We start from the raw sequence: 18169 nt of genomic DNA, 5'->3' as shown, positions 1-18169 counted from the left end.
GACCACTGAGTGATCTTTGTCGTGTCAACATATGAACTCATCTGGTGTATATTGGCATGCCTGAATCTGTTTGTGGTTTACTTCCCCAGAAAATGAAGAATTTTATCAGTTGTGTCTCCCCATCCAAGTTGTAATCTGTTTCTAGAGTGATCATTGTGAACTTCCTATCCCCCAGCCAAGCTTCAATACGAATCAAGCGACCATAGCAGTTATAATCTAGAAAAACTCTGTAGATGTATGCTTGTGATTTCCACCCCCACATCTGTCATAATTCCCTGTCCTTTTAGGATGCCTGCTTGAGAGTAATGCATACCCAACAGAGGTTTTCCTCATCTATTTTGATGCTACTCAAAAATCTTATGTGCCTTTCAATAAATACAAACCACCCCTCACCAGGTTAGAGAGAAAAGAAGACAGGGAACATTTCCCAAGTTACAGCAAAATGTAGTTAAACTACCTCTATCGTAGTCATCTCAATTATGTGGCAGAAAACAGTCTCAAAAATCTTTAGTACAGTATCTTGAATAAGAACTTTAGGATATTTTGGGTGGGCAATTTCCATACAACTGCTTATGATCAATTTCCGCAAATTTTCAACATATCATTATTATAATTCTCTTTTGATGATATGATTCTCTACCAACAACTTTCAATCTGTTATACACACCGGAACCTCATGGGTGCACCAAGAAGAGCTAGAAATGAGAGGCTATTCCTCAAATGTACATGGTAGTTCTCTATTCCATCTAAGTTCTCTTATTTCTTTACTTACGCAAGACCCATATGAGTGCTAGTGGGACAATGGTTTCTAAGTTCTTCGACTACTCTTCCTTCTGAATTTCAAGCAGGAGGCGCCTCCTTCACTGTGCTTGGCATCACCTATTGCATCCCGAACCGTCTCAGAATCCACACCACAAGCAAACTGCCATCATTCTCATTATTATTATTAACCTTAAACATATCCCTGCCTCCCCCGAAGTTGGAAAATCCTCCTTGCACATCTTGACTTTGCAGGTGCATCTTTAGATACGCCATCTTGTAAAAAGTAGATCTGAGACCCTCTTGCACTGTGTTAGACCATTGTAAAGTAGGGGGTGAATTCACGTGCTTGACTTATCTCAAACATAAGAGAAAAACAAGAAAATCGTCAGAACTATACTCCATACAGTGTCCAATGTATGTATATCTACCCCATGCCATGGAAGCACCCTTCAACTTCAGTCTTCAATTCACACACCACCGCCCAGTATTTGTTCTCAAAAAACTCTCCAATCAGCATCTCTCTCTTGTTTTTCCCTGCACTCCTCAAAAATCTCTTTAGTGAAACTCTCTAGATGTGAGTGGTACTATACTACTATCTCTTTTCTTCTTTTCTTTTAAAGTATGTATGACTTTATTTTCACTGTTTGCAGTAGAAAGTAGGATGTCTTTGAGGTGCTATAAAATGGTGGAATTGTGTTAGACAAATGTATTAACTTGTGTGCTATATTGCAGAAATACACATCACTGGAAATAAAATAGATTTTTCTGGATAACTTTAAACTAATAAGGAAATAGAGGTCGCTAAGAAAATAGGAAAGAGGATGCTGAAGAAATAGCAATAGAGGTTTGTATAGAATGGGGAAGATGCCCCTTCTAAAAGAAAGGAGAGAGAAATATAAAATTGTTGGACACATAACAGTAAAATAAGGTCTTGATCACATTTTTTAGCATTTGATGAGCCCTCCCATTTTCTGCTAGAGACTCACAGGCTACGTGACAGTGTAAAAATCAATGTCAGTCAACCTATAATACAACTTATGGACCATACAAAATTACAAAGCCAAATATTGTTGCAACAGTACTAATACCCCTAAATGAAAAATAGTTACCAGATAATCCCTCCATCCCATTTTATGTGATGGTGTTTGACTAGGCACGGAGTTAAGGAAAGAAAGAGAAACTTTTGAAACTTATGGTCTAAAACAAGTCATAGACATTTGTCTAACTATAAATCATCTCATTATGGGTAAAAAAGATTCAAATTTAAAAAGTCTTTATCTACAGAGAAGACAAAGCTTAACATTGAAGATGAAAAAGAGGAGAGATGATGAATGTTTACCCCTATTTTCAGATGTGCCCCTTTTTTGGCAAAAGAAGCGAGAAATTAGAGCCTCAACGAAATTTAATGGCCTTCCATGAAAACAACATGAATATTTCACGCAAGAACAAGGGAGAGAAACCAAGATGGAAATAACATATCAGGTAACCTGAAACAACTTCACAAGAGCAGACCAGACCCTAAAACCAGAACCAATAACAGTCATATGATGAATAAAAGTCCAGACAAAATTTTCAATTGTATCGCATATTTTGGAATCCCATTACCAAACCCGGCAATTTTATTCTGCATTCTGAGAATCGTATGGCAAAAAATCTGATGAAACGCAAACCATGTGGAGATGTTTCGTCAGTAAGAGAGACCTTTAAATGGAAGCAGTTAGCAGCACGCACTCAAAACCAAAGTAGATCGTTGAGGATATAATTTAGACATTGGAAGCTCCACTTGAGACATTAAATACTTATAAATAATGGCTGTTGCACTTAAGATTGAAAATTGTAGGGAACTAATGTGCCGTATGAAAGAAGACAGTATTCATAACATCAGTGGAAAATATAATCAAAAGCAAGAGAATTGTTTATTTATTTTCAAGAGAATTAGAGGGTGTTTGGGTAAGCATATTTGTTGAGAAGGTAAATAATTTTATTAATGAAGGAAAACCTCTATACAAGCCATATACCAAAAAACAAAAAGAGAACCTACATCAATAGATGGCTCACCACAAAAGAAACCCAATCATCTATACAAATGGGGACCTCAAGGGTACACCACAAAGAAACTAGAAACAAAAGACTACTTCACAATTTTATGAAATTTGGAGTCTCCCCATATAACCCAGATGATGGCTAATGGAGCAACACCCCCTTAGAATTCACTTCCCCCTCCAGAAGGTCCAACTATGCAACGCCTCCTTCATGTGCCCCACACCACTCATTCCATTCCAAACCAGTAAAGGACTATCAACTACAGTTGTGTAGCCACCTGACAATGCAATAGGAGATTATCAACATCATCACTCAAACATCGATACATACCAATCAACATAAGTGATCTGTGATCCTTTTCTTTCTCAGATTCTCCGCTGTCTATATCACTCCGCTCACAGTTAATGCAAAGAAACACACCTTCCTGAACATCCTGGAATCCAAATAGAGCGGTGTGGAAATGTAGGTTCCTCTCTCCCTAGCAATCTCGGATGATAAGAGCAGTGAGCAACCATCCCTTTTTTGTCGCCATTTCCAAATGTTGGGTGCATTTACTGGTAAATTCTGCTCATAAAGTAGCTCCACCAGATTATGAAATTCACCCAACTCTCAGTCCTGAAGGTTTCTCCTAAAATCTCAATTGCCAAATAACTTCTCCCACAAGTGATTCACAAATGTATTGGACTGTCAGCTTATAAGTTGGTTAAATCAGGCTATAAGCACTTTTGTTGCTCATCTATGTGTTTGGTTAAAACCACAGTGCTTAGATGGCTTCTCAGTTTATATAAGCACTTTTGGTTTGACCAAATCTTTTAGTGCTATATTATCCCTAAATCTTTTGTAATCCCTGAAATACACTTCCTAAAAGAAAATTCTAAACTTCCAGTTTCGAAGAAAAAGAAAATTCTTAGCTTCTTCTCCATCAATATTCGTCATTCATCTTTTTCATGTGAAAATACTCCTACTAAACTTACATTTTTTTTAAAAAATAAGGGTATTTCAGTCATATTACCTAAAAAGTGCTTATTGACACATTTTTACCAAACACACCAACCGCTTATTATCAATTTCAATACTCTTATCCAAACACGCAACTACTTATTTAAAAAAAAACTTGGAGCACTTAATTCTTGTGAGCTAGTTTTAATCAGCTAACCCACACAGACTCTTAATAGCATTAGTTGAGAGTGAAGTCGATGATTGACCAATGGAAGTGAAGAAGAAGCGAAAGGTTAAACTTATTGATGCTCTGGATCAACTTAAGGGGCCAAAAGACAGACATCAAATGTCAATTTTACCTATCAACTTGAAAGTTAGAAACAGGTAAAAATGGAACTTACCCTGTGATTGATGGAAGATTAAGCAGGAGGGGGGATAAACTTTCATCAGCTCCAACAGCATTTCCACAGTCAGATCTTTTACACATCCTTGTATATGTTTTTAGATGATCTGGTTCCACTAAAGGCAGTACGAGGATACAGTAGTGTCCCTTTATGTGCAAAACAAGTGGCCACAAAACAAGATTCTTTTCCTCTTCATTTTTAGTGCACAAACTTATTATGTGGCGCGTAATCGGATCATCAACCCATGAATCTGAACCTTCAACTGACTGATTTATCCTAATGCCAAATCCACGAGCAGATCCCTCCCTATAGAAAAGGTTAGACAGGGTAATTCATGGTTAGAAAAATTTGGCTACAAAGTAAAGACATGAAACTGAAGAAAAATAAAGAGAACAATGGAAGCTAAATCGACAATGAATAAGATAACGAGATCTTACATAATAAAGATAGATAGTGAGCAAGTGCATGCCATTTCACTCTTCATGACAACTTCATCAATAGTCATAGCTAATAACACTAGAGATCTGTTTGAAGGAACTTAGCAGGAAAAATTACTAGAGGTTTCCTGACCTTTAATCTTTTTATTAAATGTGAAAAGCCTCAAATATGTCATCGAACTTTACAAAATGACTGATCTATGCCACTCGTTAATAGCTGGATATAACCATGCGACCAACGTTACCATCTCGGCCCTATATGACATACGGAACCCACTGCTACCCGATTTTGCCACGTAGCATTATCTAAATCCTTCATTACTTACTGGCCCCCACCCCACCCCCTTTTACGAGTGGCATATGCGAACCATTTCTTAAATGTAGTGGCATATTTTAGCCGTCTTTCCCAAGCCACTACCACATCCCAACCACTATAACAGGCAAGATTTTACCGCAAAAAGACATACATACTCTTAATGTGCATACTCATATGTACTTCCACACCAAGCTACACCTCATCAGACTACTTACTTTTAAACCCGTCCTTTTTTTTCTTAAAACAAATTTTATGTCCTTTTTCCAAAGCCACTACCATGTCCCAACAACTGCAACACCCCAAATTCTACCATGAAAATAAATACATACTCTTAATCCACATGTGCATATGTACTTTCCATACTCAGCTATACCTCATTAGTATATTCTCTCTTAAGCCCGTCTTTTCTTTTTTTAAAACAAATTTAATGTCCTTTCCCGATTCACCACCACGTACCAACCACTATAATACCCCAAATTCCACAATGAAAACACATACATACTACCACACACTCATATGTACTTTCTATACCTAGCTCTCTTTTAAGCCCATCTCTCTTTTTTCTTAAACAAATTTTATGTGTTCCTTAAAATCTTTTCAGACTTGTCCCTATAAGTTTGTTACATAAAATTGTACGTTTATTACGTAAAATTAGAAAAGATGGAGGGGTATATATAGAAATTTGATTCCAAAATGTTGAATGTCATGCATCAAATGATAAACAAAAAAAATAACATAAGTTAGTTTTGTTATCCAAGAGAGTCGTGTATTATAAGGGATTGGGAAAAGGCTAAAATATGTTCCTGAACTTAACAAAATGGCTCGCATATGCCAATAGTAAAAAGGGGTGAGAGGGGAAGGGGTTGATAAATAACGAAGGGTTTAGATAATGCCACGTGGCAAAATCAGGTAATAGTAGGGTTGTGTTAACGGGTAATGGCATATTTGGCCCACAATGGCAATGTCAACGACATGTTTATGTCCAACTATTGACGAGTAGCATAGATAGGTCATTTTACTAAGCTCGATAACATATTTGAGATTTTTCCCTTCTTTAATAGCCAAGAAAGTCACAAATTTGACAGAATTTGAAGGGATATGTACCATAAAGGAAAAACACCAATGTGGATCCATGCAACCAAAAAAAAAAAGGAGATAATAGAAACAAACTGAATTTAGATTATCCAGGTGATTTCAATATGTTACCAATTCTCAACTTGCAAGTGTCACTTCTTTGTCAAACTAACCTTTTGAACATGAACCTATCCCCACTGATTGCAATACAAGAATAATAGATAGGGACGACAGTTGAGAAAGGGTCTCCCTGTTGTCATTTATTTCCATGTAGTACTGATCAGAGACTGGATATTGGATACCAGAAAAAATTGAAGTGAAGTTTAACAAATAAAAATGATAATTTTTTCAAAATTTTGCTGATATGCCACTTTTTGAACTGAATTGCAAAATCCACGTGATTCACTGGGCATAAATTGCATCCAGCTTTCAGTTAAGAAACCAAAATTTCATAATGCTAGACTCGTGAATAAAATCAAGAAAATTGAAGCTCCACTTTACCATTTAGACTAGTTCTTTAGACTAGATTATTACCCCCACCCCCACCCCTCATCTCTAAGATTATTAATGAACCCACAATTTTGTATTCTTAGAAGACCTATATCCTCCACGCGTAATAAGAATTCAGTAGATTATCCAAACCAAATGAGTTAACTTGCTTAAAACAAAAGGAGCTAACTGCTAAGCACACTAAACTCGAAGAGCTGAAAATGGAGAAAACTTTTTTCTTTTGAGAAAGGTTACACCTAGTTTTGCGACTAAAAAACATCAAAATTCTCAATTACCCAAAAAGAAGAAAAAAAAGATACTATGTTTTCTATAAATGTGTTCTTCAAGCAAATATAGTACACCTCAACTAATCCACCGAATACATGCTATCTCGCACTAAAATAGGTACAAGGTAACTCTACTCATCAAAACTCCAAAACTTAAACAGATAGAAAGAATTGCCTAGTATCTGCAACAGATCTAAATCTTGGCTCCCAATGTTGTCACTCCAATTCTTCAACCGCTAAATCACTTCCTTAGGGACATAAGGATAGTACTTTTATGTTCTCTTCAAGAGTATATACTAAAACAGATACAGTTGAAATTGTATGCCTTGACAGAGTAAAAAGTATTAACACAATCATGTTACTTTAAAGGTAATTGCATGTAACTTTATTTAATAACACCTAAAATAAATGGTATTGTTTATACTAATGTCATTGTGTATCACTTAAACTCAAACATATCATCCCAAGTTTCAAACTTGATTCAAAAAAGGAAATTAAAAAGAAGAAGAAAAAACCTTTTCTTGCGGTCAACGAAAGCATCAGCAATCTCTGAATCAGTAGGAAGAGAAGGCGCCACATTATATTTCAAATCATCCTCCTTACAACTCTTATCTCTCTCACATGCCGCCCGCCACCGCTTCTCCACCACCGGAAATCTCCTGCAATTTCATCACCATGATTAAAATTAACAAAACACGCACACACGCACACAGAGGGAGAGGGAGAGGGGAAGTACCGGGAGAAAACAATGGTGTCTTGATTGGTGAGGATCCAGAGAGCTCTGATACTACACGAACTCGGCATTTCCACACCGGAGACAAACTCTACGGTGATTTACTCGTTACTCCGAGTTCGACTAAATTCGCCGCCTTTTTTGTGGCGTTTACTGCATTTCTACGGCGTCGGTCCGTACGCCGCTGTCGATTTGAGGGAATTATCTGATGAGGAACAACTTTTGGGAAAATTAAGAGAACTTCAATACTTTTTTGTTTAACAGAGCCCAGAGGAACTAGTAGTGGGGGAAACGAGCAAAAAAAAAGACTCGAATGAAAAGAAATAGAAATATATCAATTTGTTACAAAATATTAATACTAATAAACTATATAAAGAGGGGAAAAGGGAAGATAGAAGAAAGGGGAAAATAACAAAACAATAAGAGTAATAAAACGAGAGAAAATAATATTTTCTTTACTATTTTTGGTGTCTCTACATTGCAGATGTATGCCCCTCTTATAGGAAAACACTTCCTTGGAGAAGTGAATATTCTACCGTAATGGGCAATGGGCAATGGGCAATGGACATGCATATATTTATATATTTATTTATAACACTTCCCCTTGTATGTTCATGTATAAATAAAAAAAAGGTATATAAAAATATTTGTAATACACATTATTTACTGCCTCATTAAAAATCTTATCATGAATATCAGTGGGACAAAACCTGATTAAGGAAAAAAGAGTGCAGCGTGTATGTACTCCCCCTGATGAAAATATCACTTAATATCTTGAAGATGACGCATTCCAATCTTGTATCTCAGTTTCTCAAAGGTTTAAGTTGGCAATGCCTTAGTAAACATATCTACTAAATTATCACTTGAACGAACTTGTTGCATATCTATTTCACCCTTCTTTTGAAGATCATGAGTAAAGAATAATTTTGGTGAAATGTGTTTTGTTCTATCTCCTTTGATGTATTCTTCTCTTAGTTGAGCTCTATATGCAGTATTGTATTCATATAATGTTGTTGGAGCATCTCCTTTTAAAGAAAGACCATTGTTTCTTGGATGTGTTGGGTTAGTGATCTTAACCACACACATTCTCGACTTGCTTCATGGATGGCTATTATCTTCGCATGATTTGAAGAAGTAGCATCCATGGTTTGTTTTGTTGAACGTCATGATATAGTTGTACATTCACATGTAAATAAATAACTTATCTGAGATCGACCTTTATGTGGGTCAGACAAATATCATGCATCTGCATAGCCAATTAATTGTGAATCGGATTCCTTTGAATAAAATAGTCCTAAATCAATGGTCCCTTGAAGATATCTAAATATATGTTTAATACCATTTCAGTGTCTTCGTGTTGGGGAATAACTAAATCTTGCTAATAAATTTACAGAAAAAGATATATTTGGTCGAGAATTACTAGCAAGGTCATCAATGCACTAATTGCACTAAGATATGGTATTTCAGAACCAACAAGTTCTTCGTCATTTTCATGAGGTCGAAATGGATCTTTATTAATATCAAGTGATCTCATAATCATTGGGGTACTTAATGGATGTGCTTTATCCATGTAAAATCTCTTAAAATATTTTTAGTATATGTTGATTGATGAATAAATACTCCATTTGTAAAATGTTCAATTTGTAGACCGAGATAAAATTTTGTCTTTCCAAGGTCTTTCATTTCAAATTCCTTTTTCAAACATTCTACTGCCTTTGAAAGCTCTTCGCGAGTTTCAATGATATTCAAGTCATCAACATATACAGCTATAATGACAAATTCAGATCCAGACCTTTTAATAAATACACAAGGACAAATTGGGTCATTCTTGTACCATTCTTTTAATAGATATTCGCTAATGCGATTATACCACATGCGTCTTAATTGTTTCAATCCGTATAAATATTTTTGAAGTTTTATTGAACAACTTTCCCGAAAATCTTTATATACTTCAGGCATTTTTAATCCTTCAGGAATTTTCATAAAAATGTTGTTGTCTAGTTAGCCATATAAATCGGCAATAACGACAACCATCAGATGCATGTCAAGTTTTTCATGAATTGCCAGATTTATAAGATACCTTAAAGTGATTGCATCCACCACAAGAGAATATATCTCTATATAATCAATAACAGGTTTTTGCAAAAATCTTTGCTCCACAAGTCGTGCTTTATATCTCACGACTTCATTTTTCTCATTTTGTTTTCACACAAACATCCATTTGTACCCCACTGAATTTATACCTTCAAGTGTTCGGACTATCGGTCCGAAAACTTCGCATTTTTCAAGTGAAGCTAATTCAACTTGAATTGCATATTTCTATTTTGGCTAATCATTTCTATGTCTACATTCCTCGACAAAATTTGGTTCAAGATCCTCATTTTGTTGCATTATTTCTATAGCAACTTTATAAGCAAAAATATTATCGACAATTATATTATTTCGGTTCCATATTTTTCTTGATGAGACATAGTTTATTGAGATTTCTTCATTATTTTCAGGCACCTGAACCTCTTCCAAGGTTTCATCAATTATTATGTCTCATTGCTTTTATTGAGCAGGTTCTTTCATATTATGACCATCTTGATCGTTAACTTCTTTTTTTTCGAGGATTTTTATCTTTGAAACCAATTGGTCTACCACGTTTAAGCGTGGTTTAGACATATTTATATTAATTAATTGTCCTATAGGAATGTCAACTCGAATTGAAGTATTAGCAGCTGGAATATGAGATTTAGTAACTCTTGATAGGTCAGTGAATGCATCTGGCAATTGATTTGCAATATTTTGCAAATAGATTATCTTTTGAACCTCTTGTTCACATTTATTTGTACGAGAATCTAATTGAGATAGTGATAATGCATTCCAATCTATTTCCTTTTTCAGCTGCTTAATTTCTCCTCCTAATGCTGGGTATACTGATTCATCGAAATGACAATCAGCAAATCTTGCCGTAAATAAATCTCTTGTCATAGGTTCCAAATATTTTATAATAGAAGGAGATTCATATCCAATATATATCCCCAACCTTCTTTGGGGACCCATCTTTGTACGTTATGGTGGAGCAATTGGAACATATACTGCACATTCAAATATTCTTAGATGGAAAATGTTCGGCTCTTGACCAAAAGCCAATTGTATTGAGGAGATTTTATGATAGCTTGTCTATCTGATCCGCACAAGACTTGCTGCATGTAAAATAGCATGATCCCATAATGAAATAGGAAGCTTTGTTCTCATAAGCATTGGTCTAGCAATTAATTGGAGACGTTTAATCAATGATTCTGTTAGATCATTTTGAGTATGAACATGAGCAACTGGATGCTCAATTGTTATCCCAGTTAATATGCAATAATCATTAAAAGCCTGGGATGTAAATTCACCAGCATTATCAAGACGAATTTTCTTAATTGTATAATCTGAAAATTGTGCTCTTAACTTTATTATATGAGCAAGTAATCTTGCAAACGCCACATTGCGAGTTGATAATAAGCATACATGTGACCATCTTGTAGATGCATCTATTAAAATCATATAATATTTAAATAGTCCACATGATGTGTGAATGGGTCCACATATATCACCCTGTATTCAATTCCCACTTTGATTACTGATGGTCTAGTAATCACTTTGTCTTGAGAACATGCAACACAAGAGAATTCCTTGAATTGAAGAATTCTATGGTTCTTCAGAGAGTGTCCATGTGAACTCTCAATTATTTTGCGCATCATATTAGAACTGAAATGGTCTACCCGGTCATGCCAAATAATAAAATCATTTGATTTAGTAAACATTTGGTTTACTATGGCATGTGTTTCAATCATGCTAATACTTGTGCAGTATACGCCAGATGAAAGAACGGATAACTTTTCAAGTACAAACTTCTTACCCGACATTATTATAATAATATAAAGATATTCATTCTTTTCATCACTTGTAGTCTCAATATGATAATTATTTTGACGAATGTTTTTGAAACTTAATAAGTTTATTTGAGACTTACTACAATATAATGCTTCATTGATTATCAAATTTGTTCATCCAATAAGTATTAAATTTGCTTTTTCGAAACCTTCAATCAATTTTGTACTATCAGATATTGTATTAACATTAGCTTCTTTCATAATCAAATATGAAAAATATTTCTTATCTCTTAAAATAGTGTGTGTTGTGGCACTATCTATAAGACATATATCATCATGATTGATTTTGGATCCAACGGAAGACTGGAAAATTTCTATATTCTTCATAAAAATAAAATATATTATAAGAACGTAAAAAACTAACAACATAAGAAACTTTAAGCAATTATACTAAAAAGGTAGGAATTAGTAATACTTAATGCCTTAAGAAAAGTACTTAAGAAGAACAACATAGTAATAAACATAATATAAAATAACAATTATTCTTTTTTATAATTTTATCCCCAGTTAGATGATCAGTTCTCCAATCAATATTCTCATAAAAGTCTTCAGCTTCCAAATGAGTAATATTTGGAGGCCTTCAAAATCATCATCCTTATAAGCAAGATTTGCCTCAATATCATCATATTTATTTGAGGGACCTGCTTCATTATCATCATTCCAAAAGGTCAAGTGTGCCTCCACATTATTATCTTTTCTTTTGAGAGAGGCTTGATAAATTTTCACAAAATAATCAGGCGTACGACATTCACGTCCCCAATGACCTTTCATGCCACATTTGTGACAAATATTGATTCTACCTCGAGAAGGATTATTTTGAGAAACTTTGTTATTCTCATGTTTATTTTCACCATAATGACGATAACTATTTCGTCCTCTACCACATCCACGATCGTGACCACGTCCACGGTCACGGTCACGATCACGATAATTATTTTGTCTTGGTTCATACTGATTATGTAGTTGCTACAACATTCACTTCAGGAAATGGAGAAGAACCAATAGGACGAGCTTCATGAATTTTCATCAATAAAGTATTATTCTGCTCAGCCACAAGTAGGCATGTAATTAATTCAGAATATATCTTAAACTCCTTTTCACGATATTGTTGTTGTAACAACATATTTGAAGCGTGAAAAGTGAAAAATATTTTCTCAAGTAAGTCATCATCAATGATAGTATCTCCACATAATTTTAATATGAAACTTACTTTATGAATAACAGAATTATACTAAGTTACAATTTTAAAATCTTGAAATCGAAGGTGTATCCACTCATATCAAGCTTTTGATAACACCGTAAGTTTTAGGTGGTCATATCGGTCCTTCAAATTAATCCATAATTCATGAGGGTCTTTCACAGTTAAATATTCAGTTTTTAATCGCTTATGGAGATGATGTCGGAGAAAAATCATGGTCTTCGCATTATCCTGGCTTAATGTTTTATTTTCTTGTTTAATAGTATCACCAAGACCTTTAGCTTCAAGGTGAATTTCAGCATCAAGGACCCATGACAAATAATTATTTCTGGTAAGGTCAAGTGCCACAAACTCAAGCTTTCATATATTTGACATGATGAAAACTAAAAAGAGAGATGAGTTAGAAATAATAAATTTGACTAAGATCAAATTTCTGAAACAAATACATATGAATAAATTCTTAAGATATGCTCATATAAAAATAAGTTGATCACTATTATTTTCAGCACATAGATGTGTGTAGAAATATCATTAAAAGACCTCTTTGAAAGTGGCATAAAGTATTGTTAATCAATTACTAGTGCATACTTATGAGATAAAATTTGTAAACACTAATAATTTTAGTAATTCATTGATGTCACTGTTTAACTAATTTAACATATACTATTTAACATAAATTCTTAAATATTGCCATGTAAAAATAAAAGAAATTGTTGATAAAAAAAATACAGAAAGAAGAATATGAATTTAAGGTACATAAGTCAGCAATATAGAAACGCATAAATACAATCAGCAATATAAAAATACATAAATAATATTTCTATTGCTAGGTACTTAAATATTTTTTTTAGTTATAATAATAACATACATAAATAAAACTTTATGTAGTATCTTAGGACGTTCAACAAATAAATTATGGTGACATTATTATTTTATAAGAGTAGTTGAGAGAAAGTTGTATTCATACTAAAATTAATATAACCCAGTAAATAAATAATAGAGTTAGATATACCAATAAAGATCATCAAGTTAATTTAATCAAAATAAATAAATAAATAAATAAATAAATAAATAAGGAAGAACTAACATGTAAAAAATATATAAGACGTGTTTATTATACCTGAAATATTTTTAAAAAATTATAGTTTCGTGTTGATAACGTGTTACGAAATATTAATAATAAACTAAATATAAAGAGGGGAAAAGGGAAGATAGAAGAAAGAGAGAAAATGACAGAACAATATATAAGAGTAATAAGATGAGAGAAAGTAATATTTTTTTTACTATTTTTGGTGAGAGAAAATAATATTTTTTTTTACTATTTTTGGTGTCTCTACATTGTAGGGGTATTGCCCCTTTTATAGGAAAACACTTCCTTAGAGAAGTGAGCATTCTACAGTAATGAGCCATGAACATACATATATTTATATATTTATTTATAACACAATTAAATTTTAATATAATTTTTAAGTTATTGATTATTGTGTTTCATAGTACTTTTTATGTAATTTTTAAATAATAGATGTTACCCCTTTTGTCTCAATGTATGTAGCACATATAGAATTTTAAGAATCAATCAAATATTATTAATTAGTGAGATGTACCATACTTTTTATGTAGTTTTCAAATTAAATAATACATGTTACTTTTTTTTGTTCCATTTTATGTGACATCGATAGATTAATTTCAAGAATTAATCGAATTTTTTATACGAGGCGGACTCTGCCATCTCTTTCTGTTCGCTTCCAGAGGTGCTTAAGTGGTCATTATCCAGGTGAAGGGATGGGCTGGGGTAGGTAAGGGATTGTGGAACTTTGATTTTATTTAGCGAGGAACCCTATTTAAAAATATTTTATGTTGTCAGTTATCATGATTAGTGTTTTTACTCAATTTTTAAATATATAAAAAATAAACAAATTAAAATAAAAAAATCATAAAAAAATTACAAAAATATCCTCGAAGTGCTCAAACAAGCATGTTGATCTGCTGCTTGCTTGAGCACTTTGAAACTCCCTCTTATAGTATAGTAATAATAATAATTAGTTACGGAAGCCCGTGCTAGTATGGGCCCAATATATAGTAGTAAGAACATCATCACGGGTGATGAGGTAAAAATCATTTAAATGTCTTAGCAAAAGCTGTGATACCACCAACATGAGTTGCGGTACAATGGTGAGACTATTTCACCCATAATCAAAGGTGTCGAGTTCAGGTCTTGAGTATAGAGAACCATAAGTTTTCTACACCCTCAAATGAGTCTTGCAGTTTGCGACCCAAATATAGCTGGACTCCAAAAAAAAACTTTGATACCACTCATAAAAAAAAATAAGTTTTTTTTACACTTATTAGATGAATATCATTTTTGTATGACTTTTTTAGAGATAATTATATAACTAAGCTAACATTTGCTACTTAAATATGCTATATGACTATAATTTCAATTAATTATATAAAAGGGTTATTGTTTAGAAAACTTGCTATAGTGGATCTCACGTTTATTTGTATAGAACATGAGAATCCTCATTTGTCTTTTATACAAACTTGCACACAATCGCTTTCATCCACTCCCACATAATTATCTCCTTGATTCTCTTAACAACCATAAACCTCTCAATCCCCACAAATCTCTCAACCAAATCAAATTCAAAATTTGAAAAGTTGAAATTAATCCTCGTTCAAATTTCAAGTATTATGCTTTTTTTTGTTTTTTTAGACTTTCATCCGTTTTTAATTTTTTAAATTTGTATAATTTTTTCATTCTCCCCAATTTTTCTGCAGTTCTTCAACTAAAATCTCCAATCAATCAGAATAGTAATCACAACTATTGTAATCATGGAGGAACAATCTCCATCAAAGAGAATCACTAGAGATATACATTTGCATTCAATAAAATCGATTAGAAATCCATTTTTTTCTTTGGGTTTAATTCAAGACTTTGAACTAAATCTAAAACTATTGAATCACACATAGTAAATAAGGAGATTATATCTAAGCCTCTCAATGACTCCTGATAAGAGAAAAATATCATCTATATACTAAGTTGTTATTTAATTTTAATTCTAATATTTTTAATCTTTATTTGCAGAAAATGTTGCAATACAATAAGTAAATATCAACTAAGTAGATATGTGGCAAAAAAAACACAAGTTCTGATTTACAAGAAATTATCCAACACAAATGGAGTTATTAAAGAATTATGAAAGAGAGGAACGGAAAGTTGAGCAAATATGAAAATGAGTTGGACATATTTTTCTCTGTGTAGAACCCCAAGCTAAAAATGGAAAGAAGAACAAATAAATAAGAAAAGAATGAAAGAAAGATGGAGCAAATATGAAAAATAAAAGTTTAAAAATGTAGTAGCATGGTAGTCACCAACGTGAAAAACAAAGTAAAAGACAAGTTTGATGGAAAACTTTGTCAAATGTTGGTATACATTTGACCTATCATTTTAATTTTGTCAAAAATATCAACTACCAAATGAAAACATTAAGAGAAAATGGTGATTTTCATCTTTAGAGAATGACTATAAATAACACGAGGAATAAGTTGCAAATGCAGTAGAGAGGGGCAGAAACAAAACAATTCATATATTTCTTTAAGTTCTTGTACTAATTTTTTAGTCATTTGGTGTTGAAAATTATTCTAGTTCCTGCTTTTAATTAAATAGTGAAATTATTCTTCTTGAATATTTCTTCTGTTTTCTTATTTAATGGAGCGAAATATTTTTCTTTAGTAGTACCATATCTATTATGAAGTAATTTTCTTTTGTGTTGGGGAAATGACAAATCTTGATATTTCTATATAATATTAGTATTATTTCTAAATTTTACGTGTGTGAGCTTAAACTATAGATTTTATTTTTATTTATTTTATAGTTAGATGTTTTTAAATTTATTAACATATATCTATTGTTTACTACGTATTAACATATTACTAATTTTGTAATCGAGTGAGGTAGAAGAAGTAATACCGCTAATTGGAGTATTGGTATATTGTTAATATTTTAGTGATATCTATCTATTTTATGTTATAGTTAAATCTATACTTATTTGTAATAGAGAGAGGCGAATAGTGTAATAATTAGTTATAACAAGTAAGGTAATCGAAAGAGACTTACTTAGAAGAATATGTTTTAATTCAAGTACACATTTCTTGTTCTTAAATATTACTATTTTGGCAATTAAATTGTATAATCAAGAGGAGTGTATTTAATTGTTCCATTTCAGTAATAATATATAAATATAATCGTGAGCGTTATTTATACTTTTATGAGAAATATAAATTTAGGAATAAATAATCTACTTTATATAAAAATATTGAGTGAAGTCAAGATCCTCAATACCTTTTAATATATTGTGAAAACTAAAGTATTTTCTCTTCTTTTTGTATTATTAATTAATTAATTCACCATTCAACTATTCTTGATTTTCTTAAATAGTAATTAAAACAAGAAACGTCTGTAGAATAGACAAATCAATCTTTGTGGGTTCAACATCTTTCTATACTATTATTTGATACACTGTAGATTAAAAAATATATATATTCAGTGACTCATCAACCCCCTCAAAATGAGGTTAAAACCTCTAAAGAAAAAGAGAGAAGATTAAAAAGAGTTGATGATTCTAGTTCGATGATTACTGGAAAAAAAAAAGTTCAAGAAATATATTCAAGTAAAAATAACTCAAAAACAATTGTGGAAGATGAATATGTGGCAATGGACCAACAAAAAGGAGAAGATTTCGAGGTATAGCTATGAACTAATATATAGTAGTAATATTCTTTCTGAGAGAATATTTGTCATGACCCGGGAGTATCCCCAAGTCGTAACATGCGTATTCAACCTCTCGGAGGTCTCATACAAGCCCTTAGCATTCATCACATTAGATATGAAAAATAGTGCGGAATTAAAAACTCTTTAAATAAAATCCCATAAGACTCAAAGGTCACTTTTAAAAACATCATTCAAAGGTACACAAGCAGAATACTAAGTCTCTTAGCCATCTTAGACATAAACGTGAAAACATACTAGGNAAAAAGAAGAAAAAACCTTTTCTTGCGGTCAACGAAAGCATCAGCAATCTCTGAATCAGTAGGAAGAGAAGGCGCCACATTATATTTCAAATCATCCTCCTTACAACTCTTATCTCTCTCACATGCCGCCCGCCACCGCTTCTCCACCACCGGAAATCTCCTGCAATTTCATCACCATGATTAAAATTAACAAAACACGCACACACGCACACAGAGGGAGAGGGAGAGGGGAAGTACCGGGAGAAAACAATGGTGTCTTGATTGGTGAGGATCCAGAGAGCTCTGATACTACACGAACTCGGCATTTCCACACCGGAGACAAACTCTACGGTGATTTACTCGTTACTCCGAGTTCGACTAAATTCACCGCCGTTTTTGTGGCGTTTACTGCATTTCTACGGCGTCGGTCCGTACGCCGCTGTCGATTTGAGGGAATTATCTGATGAGGAACAACTTTTGGGAAAATTAAGAGAACTTCAATACTTTTTTGTTTAACAGAGCCCAGAGGAACTAGTAGTGGGGGAAACGAGCAA

At 33.0% G+C, this 18169-nt stretch overlaps 1 protein-coding gene across 3 annotated transcripts in view; it reads right to left on the bottom strand.

The window, feature by feature from the left end:
- Positions 1–18169, bottom strand: part of LOC125869605 (AP-5 complex subunit mu) — a 27257-nt gene extending 9088 nt beyond the window's left edge. Inside the window, exons 1-4 of one of the 3 annotated variants that reach the window (XM_049550079.1) lie at positions 17999–18169; positions 7488–7609; positions 7267–7410; positions 4146–4454 (exon numbers count right to left, since the gene is read on the bottom strand). In XM_049550079.1, coding sequence (XP_049406036.1) covers positions 4146–4454; positions 7267–7410; positions 7488–7555 — 521 coding nt within the window. In that variant the 5' untranslated portion in view covers positions 7556–7609; positions 17999–18169. Of the gene's footprint in view, positions 1–4145; positions 4455–7266; positions 7411–7487; positions 7610–17652; positions 17797–17873 lie in introns of all 3 variants that reach the window. The other 2 variants (XM_049550081.1, XM_049550084.1) reach the window with 2 other exon arrangements.

This window comes from Solanum stenotomum, chromosome 1 (assembly GCF_019186545.1).
Source record: "Solanum stenotomum isolate F172 chromosome 1, ASM1918654v1, whole genome shotgun sequence".
In the NCBI taxonomy this organism is placed as follows: Eukaryota; Viridiplantae; Streptophyta; class Magnoliopsida; order Solanales; family Solanaceae; genus Solanum; species Solanum stenotomum.
The sequence above is the reverse complement of the archived record's forward strand: the minus strand, read 5'-3'. Positions and strand labels throughout refer to the sequence as shown.